Source organism: Podarcis bocagei (assembly GCF_964188305.1).
Source record: "Podarcis bocagei genome assembly, chromosome: 5".
Taxonomy (NCBI): domain Eukaryota; kingdom Metazoa; phylum Chordata; class Lepidosauria; order Squamata; family Lacertidae; genus Podarcis; species Podarcis bocagei.
The window spans coordinates 57,350,575-57,368,165 of NC_138129.1; the positions used below are offsets into that span (position 1 = coordinate 57,350,575).

A 17,591-nucleotide genomic window follows, 5' to 3' on the forward strand; every position below is an offset into this window, starting at 1 on the left:
TATAAGCTATAAAACAACCTTTAGAATATTATAAAGCAAATAACATTTTATTAAGCACTTTGTAAAATGTGAACCTGAGAAATGTATAAGAAATAAAAAACATACTTTCTTAAAGTAAGAAAAAATGCTCTAATAAAATTCCATTTGTACTATCTTTCTCTTGTAAAATGTATCTCGCGCCTTGCTTTGGGGGGCTATTTTATCTCAATCATCAGCTAACAAAAGCCTGAGAATCATATTTTTCTTACAAATAAAAAAGATTTCTAGTTTTCAGGATGAGAGTGACTGCTGCAAGGGTAACATTGGTATAATGGAAACATGGAGTCAGTGATTTGTTTTAAATATTTAGGGTTGGCAAGACTGCTCCTTAAAATGGAAGCATAATCATTAAAGGACACGTGGAAGGCAGTGGAGTTCCATTCAATTTAACAGATCATATGCTGTTCTGATATTTCAAGGCTGCACCTAACCTGAAACCAGACTGTGCTACACTCAGAGATACTCCTCTCACTTCTAAACCACCAGGTCTTTAGCTCTTATTAACTTGCCTTCTACACAGAAATTATTCAGGTCACATAGAACTTTTAACACCAAATGTAACCAGGTAGTCTTTCAGTCTCTCAGTCACTACCCAAAAGAATCATCTCCCTAATATTTTGAAGAGTGAAAGATAGAGTTAAGATCACAGATTTCACTGGAGGTGGCCTTCTTTACTAATAAGATTAGTACCAAGCTGAACAAACAAGCATCTCCTTCAGGTTTTTGGTAAATCTACCCTGCAATCCTTTAGAAGAAAACACAACTCGCATACAAGTATATGCACTGGGACATGGATTACTGCTCGCTGATGGGCAAACTTTTCCTGGACTCACTTCAGTGGATTAGCTTTTTCTGAAGAACTGAAACCCCACACAAAGAAGAAGAAGAGTTTGGATTTGATATCCCACTTTATCACTACCCAAAGGAGTCTCAAAGCGGCTAACATTCTCCTTTCCCATCCTCCCCCACAACAAACACTCTGTGAGGTGAGTGGGGCTGAGAGACTTCAGAGAAGTGTGACTAGCCCAAGGTCACCCAGCAGCTGCATATGGAGGAGCAGAGACGCGAACCCGGTTCCCCAGATTACAAGACTACCGCTCTTATCCACTACACCACACTGGCTCTCAAAGGCTTTTCAAAGAGCTTGCAAAAGCATGTGGATGAGCCTTGTACTAACCCTCCACGATCACCCCACCCCATGAACACCGAGACCCTACAAATTCCCCTTTCATTTTTATGAACTCACTTGGCAAAGGGAGAGTGGCAAGAACACCAGCAACTTTCTCTCCTCTTTTGTATCTCATTCTGCCAGGATACCTAGCAGAAAGATGCAAGAACAGCTTCCCAGACTGAGAAACATAGTTCTCTATGGCTCCTGAATCCAGTTGTGCTTTCATAGATGGAGAAAGATTGACAGGAGGGGAGAGTTTGCTGTTGCCACTGCCCTTGCTAGGGAGTGTTTTCCAAGTAAGTTTGGGGAAAGGAAACCAGAGAGGGATAGCTGAGTTGCAGGCAGTGATGGCTGGGGAATGTGAACCATGAAAAGAATCAAGCCCAAACCAAAATTCTGGAGGGCCTGAACTCACTCATACTGGAGTAAGACTTTTCATACTTCAAGTTCCCACATCAAACCTTCTCCACCAGCATCATTAGTCCAAATTCTATAATCCATTCCCAAATGCACCTCACAAATAGAGGACATCTGGCAAATCAAAGGTGAACTTGTTTGCTACAGTTCTAGCGTGTCAGGAGTCCTGTAGTGATAGTTTAGATAATGGTTCCTCGTTCCAGAATATCACAATCCCACAGACTATAACAGTTCAATATTTCCAAGGAGGAAAAATAGATCAAAATAATCTGAATTAGCAACATTTTGCAATGCCCATTACTTCTGAAATTTTGATTTAACCTTTCTTTCCAATCTGATAGTCAACAAATTATTGCTCAATATTCAAGAGAAAAACATGGATATCAAATTCCTGAAAGGTGCAGTTTAGATGGTTTCATGGCATTCTAGGACACTGCATCTGTTGCTCATTCTTTTCTTTACCAACCGTGCATCATTTGTCTGTCCTTGAGTACAGTCAAGCAAATAGTAAGCGAAAGAAAGATGTAGTTAACTATCTTATACTAATATAGAAACAGCACCACAGCCGGTTCTTTTAATAGGCTTATACAAAATAGGCTTGTATAGATTGACAGTAAACAGCATAACACACAGTCCATTGATCATTATTCCCTCCAGCAGGTTTTCCTGCCATAAAATGGGTTATAACAATCTGCAGTTGATTCTGCTTTCTCATCCCAGCAGAGCCATTAAGTTCAAACTTCCCTGAAACTTCACCCAGTTCCATGTTTTTTTCAATGAGTTCAGAACAGGGAAAGTGTGAATTTGAGGGAGGGGGCAGGGATGACCTGCAAACTTTACTGATAATTTTATTTTTAAAAAAACAAACCAACCAACCTGTGTTTCTAAACGAACCATAAATTGTGACTGAAGGACTTTTTATATATATACTGTAGCCAATCAAACACAGAAAAATCCCTAGAGGAGTGATTTTCATATATAAAATAACCCAAGGTTTTGTGAATGACAGACTGTGGCCATATTATTTCTTTATAGCCACTTTGATGATGTTTGCAGAGCACCAGGAGTTAGTGGTGACGAACCTGGAAGTGCTTTGGGGGCATTAGCAATACAGTGGTACCTCCGGTTACGAACTTAATTCGTTCCGGAGGTCCATTCTTAAGCCGAAACCGCTTGTAACATGAGGTGCGCTTTCGCTAATGGCGCCTCCTGCTGCTGCTGCACTGCCGGCGCTCAACTTCCGCTCGCATCCCGGGCAAAGTTCGCATCTACTCATAGGCGCCGACTCCATGGGGCTTGAGGGGGCCCGAGCCCCCTCAAAAATTTGTTTGGGGGGGCTCCGCCCCCCCAATAATCTCCGGCGCCCCTCCAGCAGAGCTCCATCGCCGCCCCTCCCCCAGCCCAAAATGCACAGGGTCGGGCTGCATGCCTCCTGCCCTCCCTCCCAAGCAAAAGCTCCACCCAATTTCCTTCGGAGCTGATTAATAGGCCCAGCACGCTCTCCCCTATTCGCTCACGAGGAGGCGGCGCCACTTTATTTGCATATTCATGAGCTTATTTATTATTCATGAGCTGTCCCGGGCCCCCCCAATATTTTTTATAAGTCCGCGTCCCTGCATCTACTTCCGGGTTAGCGGAGCTCGTAACCTGCAGCGTTTGCAAGGAGGATGGTATATAACACGAGGTTCCACTGTATACAATTTCTTCACTCTGATCTCTGTACAACAAAACCTACTGGGGGGAAAGGAGAAGTCACTAAACAGACTTCATTCTGTGATCATTTGGCATAAAACAATCACTTGAAGAAACATGACACAATTCTTGTAATTTTGTTACACCTTTGATCACCCAAATTTTTTTTATTTATTGGGATAATGAAAGCATGCTAGACTCTACTTGAACATTTAGTAACTCTCCCATTTTTCTGACTAAAGAAAAACATAGGTAGAGATCACCAGATAGGTCAACATTCCCAATATATGCTTTGATAGTTCTTTACCCTGCATAGGGTAAAATCAAATAAAATTCCATTCCCCTAATTCTTATAAAACATATTTTCATTTTTTTTAAAAAAATAGGATAAGGGGATATTTATTTTTTATTATTTTAAGCTGTTTTGAACTGTTTTTAATATTGTGCTTTAATGTTGTAAGTTGCCCTGGAACCTTATGGTGAAGAGTTTATGAAGAAGAAGAAGAAGAAGAAGAAGAAGAAGAAGAAGAAGAAGAAGAAGAAGAAGAAGAAGAAAGTCTGCCCAAAGCCAGAGCTCCAATGATGTTGTAGTGCATACAGATGTATGTGTTTCTATATTTCATAGCTGTTTCATAGAACTATAAAGTTGGAAGGGACCACAAGGGTCATCTAGTCCAACCCCCTGCAATGCAGGAATCTTTTGCCCAACATGGGGTTTGAACCATGACCCTGACATTAAGAGTCTCATGCTCTACCGACTGAGGTGCTTCAATGGACAGAGCAATCTTATGTCCATGTCTCTATGCACAGTACAAGAATTAATTAACAGTAATCACTTATGTATTTAGCAATCACAAAACCGTATGGTGGAAGGATTTAAAAGCAGGATGGGGAAAATGTGACCATCCAGATATTGGACTACAACTCCCTTTAGTCACCGCCAGCAAAACCAGTGCTCAGGGATGATGGGAGTTGTTACCCAACAATATCTGGAAGTCCTAAGGTTCCTCACCTTTCATTTAAATTTAAAAGGCCATCTAGTCTTACAGCAGAATTAAGCAACAGGTAGATAATCTCTGAATCAAAAAACTGAAATGGATCTGTCAATAACTTGTAGTTGGCTTCCTTCTCACCATTAATACCCCTAGAAAACTATTATTGCCCATTACTGTATTTGAAAACGTCATCTGAACTACTGGAAACTCCCGGAAAGGACCCAACAGAAGAATTTATAAATGCATCATGTTTTCATGACTATACAGTAGACTGCAACATAAAGAATGACATGCTGCTTCTATTTTGCTTAGCTATTCACATATTTCTGTTTCTGAAGCAACTTTAATGTTGCATCTTTCTGAAATTAAGTAGCCCCCAAATGACTGAGGATAAAATTTCAGTGCAATCACTGCATAGGAGAGGACAGTATTTTGATTGCTGTGAGATTATGATTTGCTATACTCCGTATTCTTTTCAGAGCCTGCTTAATACATTGTTGTTTTTTAAGGCAAGCCTATTCAGAAATGTAGAAGTTATGTGTATTTTATCTCTTTTTAAGCTACTGTTGATTTTAATAGTATTTCGAATGTTTTTAAACACCTGTTTTTAACTGTTTTATCGATAATTTTAAAAAGTTTTATTTTATATTTTTGTAAACCCCTTGGAGATTTGTTTGTTTTTACAACCAAGCTCTATATAAATATTGTTTAAAAAAATAAATCATTTGGCATAGTTATAATACTATGCCAAAGCTATAATAACTGATTTGCCACTAATTACCTGGCTGATTTTTTTTCTTTTTAAAAAAACCAACCACTCTAAGGCAGAACAATCATGTCAGTAGAAATGGTACCAAATGGGTATCTGCCATGGTACCAAGCTTGTAGGATTGCATATTCTTGAGATCATTTCACAGAATTTTAATGCTCAAAAGCTCTCAGATATAAAAAGTAGAATCAGATCTGCTTATCTTCATGCTAGCAAAAAGAACATGTGCCATTTGCCTCTACAACCACTGTGAACTTTGGTAATCTAATGGAAATTGCATGTCCTGTACTGCTGTTCCAGTTTTAATTTTCAAAGAATTTCAGGAAGCATTTATGGATTTAATTGTGGAAGTTTTCAGAGGAGAAAAAGTATAAATGTGATTAGTGTCAAAATATTAATGCAGTATGATGAGTGACTCACCAATCTCTGGGTATAATAACCTTATTCTGTCTCCTTTATATGCTGCAACTTTAATCTATTACCCAACAGAAAGCATCTGCTTTCAATGAACTCTCTCAAACACTGATAATTTGAGTTGTTCAAGATAACCAAGGGAGTGGGTGGGGAGCTCACCTTTTCTCAGCCTCTTAAAACTGAGCATGAGCAACAAACACTGTAAAATCTTTAACTCACATTTTCAAGCTTTCTAGGAAAATGTCACATGAAGAAAAGCTAGGATTATTTAAAAAGTACTACATTATTTGCCAAGCTTTGAAGAGAGCAAGGTTCAACAGTTGTGCAGTAGTAGATGTTGGTTTTTTTGTGATAAAAAATGGAGTAGCTCTGTTGCTAATTCTCCATCACTCAATATGCCTGTTACAGAAAAACCAAGCTATAATGACCATAACCCAAAGAACCGTGAAATTAGCTCTATAAGTCCACAATTAAAAATCTACCATATAACTCCCCACTCCACAATGCCATATGGCCAACTGCTAAGGAAAAGCAAGCTTAAAAAGATGTTTGCGATATGATGGTGGGGGGGGGGGGGGAACCTGCTTGAAGAAAAAAAGTTTTGTTTTTTTAAAAAAAAAATCCACTAGCCTAGCAGAAGCCCACTGCATCAGCTTAAACATATCTGACTCAAAGTCAATATTTAGAATGATAACTTAGTAAATGCTTATACCATATTTTGAACACAAGCTATTTTTGCATTGTAGCTATATCACAAATAATTGGGTAGGACCCAATGTACTCTAAAGCCATTATTTCAACATATGTAGCTATGTGGAAAGAGAAAAAAATTAAATCTTTGTGCCTCCATTATAAGGAGTTTCATGATTGTTTTGAACATTATGCCAATGTTTGTGCTCAATCAAGAAAGAAAAGACAAGACTAGACTACAGATATATGCATCCTCCAAGATGGGCATTTAAACATTGTCAGTATCACAATAACAACTTCATTTTCCTTTTATGTAATTTGCCCTCTCCTTCCCTCCCCCTTTTAATTTTTGATTCTCATGTAGGGAAGCATAGAATAGAATGCTCCAACAGTTTTATTCTTTCTGAATTTATCTTTGTTTAAGTTTCCACTCTGATAAACTTGAAACTATATTCTACTTTTTGCACTTTTTTATTAATCAAGGAAGCAGCTGATAAACTTGTAGTATAAACTCTAGAATTTATAAAAGGACCCTTTATAGCATTTACACCTTTTGGACAATGATGATCTTCAACTCAACCAATCCTACCTAATACAAGTCCTGCATTACTTTATAGTAAGAGAAGTACCATTTTGACATGGAAAAGGAACAGACTGGACAGGATTCATGAGGGGTAATGTACACATCCATATGTATGCCTGGGATTTTCCTTATTCAGACCCAACTTCAGGTTTCATGGGAACCTGAGTGAAATATCATCAATGGGCTCCCTCCCTTTGACTTGACGGTTCAGTTGTAATACCATACTTCCAGAGTCCTCTGCACCTCATTGGTTGGCCCTAACCAGTCTTGGTACAGATCAGTGCCTCATCTTGGTGGCCACCAGTAGTAATGCAGGCCATACTTTTTGATACTAGAATTATGTAGCTAGCTCTGGCAAAACTAAGCAGAGGCAAGCCTAAATAGTTTTGTTGTTAACAACAGTGGTAGTTGCAACAGGAAGTATAAATGCTGGACACAACATGGGCATGTTTTACATATGCCCACACAAAGTAACATCCCATTTTGGAGAAACACATTACTTTGGGAACAGAATCATGGTGAATGTGGAGGGAGAGGATGGGAGAGTAAAGGTGTTAGCAATAAAATTCATGCCAGAATGTTTTTCTTCTTGTTTACATTTTTCTTTTAATATCTTTGGAGGGAAATTCAAACTATGTGGCAATTTCTCCATGTCACAATCATAATGCTTTATGTGAACCTGCATTTGCCTATATTTCACAGTGCAGCTAAGCTCTGTTGTGTCCTTGATTGCAACAAAACAAATACATGTGTGGGTACATCACCTTAGATGATGAATGCTACTGTATTGCCATTATGGTCCAGGGATTGACAAGGAAATATTATGAGCAGCAAATGCATTTATTACTCACCACACTAAGTCCCAGAAGTTCTCTGCAGTAGTAGTCCATGCTTCTCTTCTGTAAATTATCAAGATAATGCTGAAGCCGCGTGTAAGTGTACGGGTAGCAGTAAGCGAACTGGTATATGTCATCCTCTCGATCAAAGCAGAAAGCAAATGACATAACGTAGTTCTTCCTGTGATCAGGGCAGCGATAATAATACACATTTTTGGGTGGCAGCCTTTGCCTAAAAGATAAAGACAAATGCCATAATCAAAATCCCATTGGCTAAATTAAATGCAACAGTGAAGTTGTACATATATGGAGAATGGGGAGTCTCTCTTCCCTGACATAATGGCTCTATGGCTCTGACTGCAGAGGAATAAATCTGAGTCAGGTTTTGTATGTAGATAATCCACCTCCATTTTCCACGTAATCATCCACCACCTTCCAAGCTTAATGTAGAAGGAAGTTAAAACTCTGACAACTGAGATCTGGATCACTCTAGTTCTTTGAAAAACTTCACCTCTGCTTTACCATACGTCACAATCCTAGGTATGTCTACTCAGAAGACAGACCTATTAAGTTCAGTGGGGTCTTCAGTGGGGTATTAAGTCAAGTGGCTATAGGGCTGAAGCCTTTCCTTCTATATTGTTGCTGTTCCTTCTTGGTTTTTTTGCATTTATTGTCAATATTATATGAAAAATCTTAATAGTTAGAATAAATAAAATAAAACCACATCATAAGGCAATGCAGGTGTCGGCTCTGGAAGTAAGAGGGGAAAAACACAGTAGATTTCTTATTTAATTTGAACGAGAGAACCTTGTTCTGTGCAGCATCTATGCACTAGCACAATAATTCAATATGATTATGTAGCAATCTTGGAAGGGTGAGTAAAAGACCATTCCCTAGGCAGGCAGGCTGTGGGTACTGGCTGTACACCTTTATCTGCCTGGACAGACTCCACAAGGGTCTTGCAATTAAATACAACAAATTTTCCAGTTCTATTTGGCAAAAGCATACTATCATCCCACAGACAGTAGCTTATTCAATTAAGGAATATCATAAACAGGTCCCATCTAATGCTTGTAGCAGAAGTCAGCTACCGTCAGGCAATGATGGCGAAGAAAACGTAATATGATTTACAGACATAGCAGTAGTAATGTAACCTACGGTAATAGTTCTGAGAAATGAGACAACTGGAGAGGATCAGTTTTGGCCTTTCATTGCTAATATGAAACGGAGGACAGAAAGTTCTCATGATAGAAGAGTCTTTCCAATTAGCGGCTGTTAAGGAGTATGCAAAGAAAACGGACATCTTCCTGGCAAATTACAATGAAGACTCAGTGATGCAGTTAATTAGAGATGACATAAAAATTATTTGTCCTTTGTATTGCTTTGGCTCTTAAACTCCAGTGAATAAAGGGGACCACTCTTGATTGTTGTTCTTTGTTTTATTTACATTGTGCTGACTAAAGATCCTGATGTTAACCAGCCACAAACTACTACTACTATTATTTCTTGCAGACCGCAAAGACAAAAGGGCAGAGGGTTATAGTTTTCAATCTGATATAAATAGCAGTGAAGGTGGGGGAATAGGTTAAGGTAAATGACCCCTGGACAGTTACGTCCAATCAAAGGCAACTATGGGGCTGTGGCGCTCATCTCGCTTCAGCCGAGGGAGCCAGCGTTTGTCTACAGACAGCTTTCTGGGTCGTGTGACTAAACCACTTCTGGCGCAACAGGACACCGTGATGAGTGCCAGAGTGCACGGTAACGCCGTTTACCTTCCTGCCACAGAAGTACCTATTTATCTACTTGCACTGGTGTGCTTTTGAATTGCTAGGTTGGCAGAAGCTGGGACAGAGCAACAGGAGTTGCACGAATTCAAACTGCTGACCTTCCAATCAACAAGCCCAAGAGGCTCAGTGGTTTAGAATACAACTAGCTAAGCAAATAGCTTCCTGAAATATCTTAACATATTTCTATCATCCAACATTACTCTGGTATGCTATCAGGTATCTCCCACTGTATATAAGATCAAACAGATTATACGGTTGTGAGTAAATAAACTGAAGCCCCCAGACCTCAAAATGCAATGCAAATTCAAACAGTGCATTGGCAAGTGCAGAACCTTTGTTTCTACGTTGGCAACAGGAGAAGCTGCATTCATTATAATGAAACAATTCATAATGCTAGGAAAACCTACTTGAGATTTGTTTGATACTAGTTTGCTACTAGTTCAGATGGCACACAGCACAGGTTGCTTCTATTTTATTTTATTTTTAATCTCTTAATCTAACATGCTTGTGTGTTTCTGCAATCATGCTTTGGTGTTATTGCTGTCTTCCATTCTGGTCCGAAGAAGTCAAACATCTGGGTGTCAACAGTTTTAACAAAAATTATTTATCTATATGCTTGGATATTATAGTGAAACTTATAATTTAGGACAAGTCATAAGTCAGTTTCACAACCCAGTGCCTTTCACTGGAGGAAAACCTACCCTTACTTGAGCGATAAAAACCCAAAGTCTCAGAAAAGGTTCAAACTCTTAATACAAAGCATGTCCCCCCTAAATATAATTGTAATGGGACTCATGGGGCTGTTAATCTATTCTTATCACTTTTAACACTTCGTCAGTGCTAATCTGTTCCCAAGTCAAAGGGAAAAGGAGACTGAGTGTTTCAATACCAACAAAACATCTTTACATACAGGAGCCTAATCAGATTAGATTTTATCTGGGAATTAAAAAGGGAGGAAGGGAGAGAGACAGAGGAGCACAAGAGACAAGGTGCTAGATATGGCCAATCGGGGGTTTTGATAAGAAAAAGACATTGCTCAGTTCTTGCATTAACCTCTGTGTCCTAGACATACCATTGTTTAGTCTTTCCCTCTTTTTGTTCTACGCCTGCTGGAAAAGGACACCCACACACTGTAGCAGCAGCTGCTTCTATTAATTTAAAGCTATTACAAAAATTAAAATTAAACCCAATTACTTTGGCTGGTTTATAGCCGGAGAATGGCTGAGTCTGATTGTTCCCTCTGGTTATGGACAAAACAATATTACTACCTATAGGCAGCTGCCAGTAGAATACTAATGTGACCTAGGCCTGGCAGGAACAGATTCAGAATGTGAAATTTAGCTGCATTTCTAAATAGAGAGGGGAAAATATATATCTTATCACAGATCTGCAGAAATGCTCCACCCTTTCATGCTATAGGCCATGCAGTACGTGGCAGCTAAAGTGAGGAAGCCATACTGGAGCATATTTCCAGTTACATATATCCTCCAAGAGCCTTAGTCAGGACTACAAATGTACATTGCTAACTAATACTTATGTGCACTGTCAAACTAACTAAACTTCTGAATGGCGATTTGATGAAAATATGTCCAAAGTCCATTCATAACAACAGCCATCATCTCCCACTCCATTGGCTTCAGCATGATACTGAAACAATGTTTGGTATTCCTAACTAGTGTTGGCTGTTTGGATTTTAAAACACACATGCACAAACCAGTCGCACAAACTGATGGGAAAGCTTGTACACAAGTTCTTGATGGAGGACATTGAAGGGCAAGGTGTAAAATGTTTGGAAGCAGCAATTTCCTGTCTAGATAAGCAACACTACTATCCCCTGAATAGATTTTAACCATAAGATGTACAGACACCTTTACATGCATTCCACTCATGCATGACCACATTTATGTGAGTCGTCACAAAATAAATTGGCCTTCTCACTCAGGACTGCTGCCTTGAAGTCACTCGAGGGATGGCAGCCTTCGATCAACATTGCTGTTGTTTCCTTCTAGAAATGGAAACATGACGCGGACCAACACTTTACCTAACGCTGCCCAAAGAATTTAGGGTTAAGAAGGGGTTGCTTGTTTGACATGGAACTGAACGGCCCTTACCAGGGGGAAGGGTAACCACAAAAACATTTTGAAACCATTTTCCAAAGCAGTTTCAAATACTGTGATATAACTGCTTTTGTTCTGGATGCAATTAATTAGAAACACATCTGCATATATCTCTCCTCTTTAACCACCTGATTGCAGTCCCCATAGCTCTTATACCTTTTAGAACATCTGGCTGTTTCTCTCTGCACAGAAGAAAAATAAAATGAAATATCATAACCTTCAGTGTTTTAGTTAAAAGTTAAGAAACCCGCACTCTAAACATATTTATTATTGAATACTAATATTGATCACTTTTCATGAATATGTGGACTGTAATATGAACATAAGAAGCTGCCTTACACTGAGTCAGACCATTGGTCCATCAAGCTCACTATTGTTCTATACACTATTGTTATCAAGCTCACTATTGTTCTATACTGACTGGCAGCAGTTCTCCAGAGTGCCAGGCAAGACTCTTTCCCTACCCTTCCTTGAGATGCCGGGAACTGAACCTGGGACCTTATGCACCCAAAGCATATGCTGTACACAGATTTCTTGGTAACTGGAATAATGCAATGTACATTTACATTGTGTGCTAATTAGGAAAAGGGGGAAACACAAACTGCAAAGACAGTGCTTCTTTACCTGCCAATCTGACTTATAAACAACCTCTCAAAACACAATTCAGTCTCAAAGAATCGTAGAATGATAGAGTTGGAAGGGATCCCAAGGGACATATAGTTGAACCCCTTGGAATGCAGGAATCTCAACTGCAAGATGATACACGACAGAGGGACATCCAGCCTCTGCTTATAGGTCTACCACCTCTCACGGGAGTCTGTTCCACTGTCAATCAGCTATTAGTGCCATAAAGTTTTTCCTGATGTTTAGTCGGAATCTCCTTTCTTGTAACTTGAAGCCATTGGTTTGGGTCCCAACCTCCAGAGCAGGAGAAAACAATCTTGCTCCATCCTCCATGCGACAGCCTTTTAGATATCTGAAGATGCCTGTCATATCTCCTCTTAGTCTCCTCTTTACTAAGCCCAATTCCTTCAACTGTTCTTCATAAGGCTTGGTTTCCAGACCCTTTATCACCTTCGTCTCCCACCTCTGCACATGTTCCAACTTGTCAATATCCTTCTTAAATTGTGGCACCCAGAACTGGACACAGTATTCCAGGTGTGGTCTAATTACCCCATACATGGCTGCTTGACCAGTTCGTCTGCAGAACTAGCACAAGTGCCATACAACATCCATTCCACACTTGTAATGGATCAATCCTTCAGCGTGGCCGCATCTACACTTTGAAACTTGCTGCTTTCACTGTACTGTTTCTGGCACCTGCTAAAAGCTCTTTTTTTTTCTTTTTTTTTTTTTTGTTTAGGAATAATATGAATGTGTTATATGTACAGTGCAGGATCGGGCAAAACAAGCCACTTTTATGCTTCTGGAAACAAATCTCTGGCTTGGAGCCTAGCATTCCTCCAGTCTGAGAAATTCATTTGAGCATGTTGCCAGGTTGAGATGGAGACATGAGTCCCTACAGTGGATGAATCCAGTTCTGTGAGGATTGCATGCTCCATGAGTAAAAACTTAGAAAGTCCCAATTTGGATGAAGAGCCCATGGTCCACTTGGGCTTGGGCTGTGGCTCAGGCCTAGCCATGATGTCGCCTGGGTTGTCCTCTGGTGCTGCTATGCTGAAGGTCTGGGCCAGCCCCTCCAAACCAAAACCTTGGCTGCTTCTGAAGTGCTTCTGAAGCTGCCGGGACAATTGTCTTTGCATCTGTGTGCTGCTGAATGTGGCTGGCCCCTCCTCATCAGAGCCCAGGTTGTTGCACCAGGCAGGGATCCTCATATCACCCATAGCTAGAAAAGTAGGTTGTAGGGTGGGTTTTGAGCAACAACATGGCTGGAAGTGAAAAAGCTAAGCACTCCTGCTACACAGCCATTCTTCCTCTTCAACTCATAGCTTCACAAGGCTGTTTTTAGTTAAAAAGAAGGGTAAGAGAAGATTCCTTGTCCTTTCCTCCTTTAGTCCTTTCACTTTATGTTAGTCTTCAGTTCTCAGTCTAATTGACTAGAACTTATCATTATGGTATAGAATGTTTTGACTTTATTTTTTTTGCAGTCCATAGCAGCCTGGGAACAAGAAACCAGCCTCAATCTCACACCCCAGTCTCTATGGTACATTGTCAGTAGACCACACGGTCAGCTTTAATAGCCTCTTAGCTTCAATTAGCCAATTAGACTTTTCCTCTATTTCCCATCTCCCTTTCCCATCTGTTCATCTATTCCCATTCCCCTCCTTTCTGCAGAAATAATTTTTAAAATCCATGTGAACTTCATTTAGGGTACTCTTGGGTGGCGTATCTTGCACACAAGACTAACTTTAAAAACCTCCCAAGAATGTAAAAAACTACAGCAGTAATTTGGTGATGTCTGAATTTCAGATGCTGTTTTCACACACATCTGCATCCAAACTACAAACATAATGGGTTTTTGTTGTTTTTGTTGTTGTTTGGTCACAGTGTAAGTTATTAATATGAAATTAAAGTAGCTGCAATACAAATATGATGTAGACAGAATATCAAACAGAATTTGTTGAGTCTTCTTTGGGTTTATAATAGTATTGCATATATTCGTTGATTTTTATTTTTACTGTGGAATGTGTGATTCAAGTGGGCAAACATTTTCAGATGCACTTTCAGAATAAACTAAACTACATAATCTCAATAGAAAACATTTACAATATGTTTCTCTGTGTTTAAGAGCTTTGAATTCTCAGCACTTTCTTTTCCCAAGAAATGATTTTCTGACAGCACATGCATTTTTTTTTTTAGATTCTCAGTAAGACATTGGACTCTGTAAACCCCCTACCATCTTGTAGCCCTTGCTGAACTGTATCCCTGCCACTCCCATGACTTCCATTGACCCCAGATGTTCTGCAGATGAGCACACTGACCCCATCACCCAATACCTCTTTCTGGTGGTGCACAATTGGATGTATTCTATGATTATTTAATGTCATATATTCATTCATTGCTCATTTTATACTCATTCAAAGTCATCCCCTCATCAAGAATAGGTCAGATGAATCCATTATACAGGGACTGGGGAGAAAGCATATTTGGGGAAAGGAAGATTAACAATGTAATTTGGAACACATTTTAACAAGTGTCCAACATTCTGAAATACCTTATTTCCATATGGAAACCTCGAAACACAGTTGTGAGTGGGGGAGAACTTGGGAAAGTATAAACAAGAGGTGAGGAGGTTGGCTTTGATTTCTGTGAACTCTTTCTCCTTGGAGAATGAGCGTTTACAGGTTTCTCTCGTCTGCTTTTTGTCTTTGTGAAAGAAGAGTTCACACTCAAATGCTTCTTACATTTATTTAAGCATTTTCAAACCATTCCACTTTGTGCTAGCCTAACTTTCACATTCCCTTTAGTTAATTACTTGTAGTTCATACTTGAGAGAGCAATATTAGTTACTCTGATCAACTCAGATTTATTAGTTACACTGTTCTGAACACTGCTTTAAAACGGACCCCTTTTCCCTATTGATTTGAAATTTGGCAAGTATAATTCCTAGGAGGAACAAGAATGCCTGAAAAATTCATGCTGATTTGAAAAATTCATGCAGAAGTATAGACAGCAGAAATGCAGCTGGGTCTCCCATTGAAAGCAATGCAAAAAAAAATTCCCCTCCAGTTCCCTTCAACTAGAGCAGCTTTCATAGACTTGGGTCTCTAGATCAGGAATGATGGGAGTTGTAGTCCAAAAAAACCGCTGGAGACCCAAATCTGTGAAACACTTATCTAGAGTAGAATATGATTCACAAATAACCTGAGTGAACACTATCCGCTAGCAAAGGTAAAAAGTACCCCCGAGCAAACAAATGACCACAGTTTTTGTGTGTTTACGATTACAGTCAAAATTGTCCATAATGATAAGTTTGCATTGCTCTTCAAACAGGTATATGTGGTATTAACCGGATATGATGTTTATGACATTTGTATGCTGCCCTATAACCTGGTACCAAAAAGACTGCAAAGATTTTAAACAAAATGGAGCAGAACAATCGTAACTGGATGAGGAATAATTATCAGAGTAGCAGAATCACCACTGTATTCAAAACCCTGCCAGCTCCTTCCAGTCAGGACAGAAGGTGTGGTGGTGGTTTTTTGTTGCTTCTTCCTGCACCAGCAATGGGACTGACACAGCCGAGGGACCTGAGAATTGGGTCTCTTGGAGGATCAACAGAGCTCTGGATTCGTTGGTGCAACTTAGGCCCATGCAGAGTTTGCCTGAGGCCCAGGGAAGATGTCTTGTTAGAATATAGCAAAAAACAAAACAAAACAAAAAAAACCAGCCTGTCCCTGGTGGGGCCAGTTTAGCCCTCTGAGGCCTGGAGCAAGTGTATCCAGCTGCCCTCACCTGCCACACAGTACCACACCACTTCAGGGCTACTGCTGACAAAAGGACCACCAGTGATAGCTACCCACCTGATTGGGTGCAGCTTGGACCTCCATCACAGCACAGAACAACCTCTACCACCAACATATTCTCTGTCAGTGGAGGGTGACAAAGAGGTACTTACACTGCATAATACCCCCCCCATCTCTGCCCATTAACATCAAGAGGTTGGTAATTTGTAAAACAAGAGCACAACAATTTAGAAGGGAGATTTTCTTCTGTATTAACAGCTTCACAAAAGGAAAGATGTTGCATGAATATTTACTGATGCATCCTGTTTTACAGATTCACATTTCCCTCTAGCATGTAAAACAATCTCTCGCTCCATCAGATTCCCTTTCATACAGTGATAAAACATTGCAGAGGGAGACGGGGATGCAATTACCTGCCATTCTCTTAACTTACTCTCACTTTTCAATTTGGATGTTCCCATGGGCTTTTTAGTTAAACAAGAATTGCCCTGCATTGTACTTAACATACATTTTTTATTTGTCTCCCAGAGTTATGGTCAAATCTTACTCCCACTACAATTAACAGTTCTCTGTTACTAGCAAAGGACCTTGATTAGAAAGAGCATTTACATGAGAAACTTGTTATTTGTTAATGTTTAAACATTGCTCTATATATTCAGGCCTCAAATGGCAAATACTTAGAAGTTAGCATGCTCACTCAGTGTCTTCATCTATTTACTTTGCTGTAGGGCTTGTGGCTGGTTCTGCCTGCAGCTGGAGAGGCCCACTGCACCCAGCCAATCATCTTAGAACTGGATAGCTAAGGAGCAGGGCTACCAAGATGAAAATTGCTCCTCTGCAGCCTGTGCCTAGAGTTTTAATATGGACAAAGCTCAGCGCAGGAGTAAGCAGGAGCAGTATTATTTACATAGTTCTTAGAACTCTTTAAGTAGTCTCAATGAACTGTGAGTACTAACTAGGACAGAATACTATAGGCACTGGTTGCCAGCCATGCCAGAGCTACTATAGAACTGGAAGCAGTTCATAAAAGAGCAAGCAAAATTATAAAGCAAGGTGGCGCAACACCCTTATAAAGAAGCATTGCAATAATGGTGGGGGGTGTTAGTTTGGGGGGGGAAGTGTGTAAGAGAAGGCATAAGAGATGTATAAAATTATTCATGTTGTTGAGAAAGTTAACAGAGGAAAGTTTCACCCTCTCTTGTAGCACTAGAACTCAGGAATATCCAATAAAGTTGAATGCTGGAAAATTCAGAACTGACAAAATAAAAGTACAGTACTTCTTTCACACAGTGTACAATTAAACTATGGAGTTAGCGCCACAAGAAGTAGTGAAGACCACCAACTTGGATGCCTTTAAAAGAGGATTAGGCAAATTCATGGGGGATACGGCTATCATGGACTACTAGCCATGATGACTATGTTCTGCCTCCACTGCCATAGGTGGTGAATAACACTTGCTAAGAATCACAAGTGGCAGCATGCTCTTATACTCAGGTCTTACTCAGGCTTTCCTATACGGATCTGGTTGGCCACTGTGAAAACAGGATGCTGGACTAAATAGACCACTGGCGTAATCCTGCAGGCTCTTCTTAAATTCTTAACTGAGAGCTTCATTCCAGATCTCAGATGATCTCTCCCAATGACTTTATATAGG

At 39.8% G+C, this 17,591-nt stretch overlaps 1 protein-coding gene across 2 annotated transcripts in view; it reads right to left on the bottom strand.

The window, feature by feature from the left end:
* LOC308586515 (BEN domain-containing protein 5-like) overlaps nt 1–17,591 on the bottom strand; it is a 753,040-nt gene that overhangs the window by 487,539 nt on the left and 247,910 nt on the right. For both annotated transcript variants that reach the window (XM_081193192.1, XM_081193196.1), the window contains exon 5: nt 7,622–7,838. In XM_081193192.1, coding sequence (XP_081049318.1) covers nt 7,622–7,838 — 217 coding nt within the window. The remainder of the gene's footprint in view (nt 1–7,621; nt 7,839–17,591) is intronic.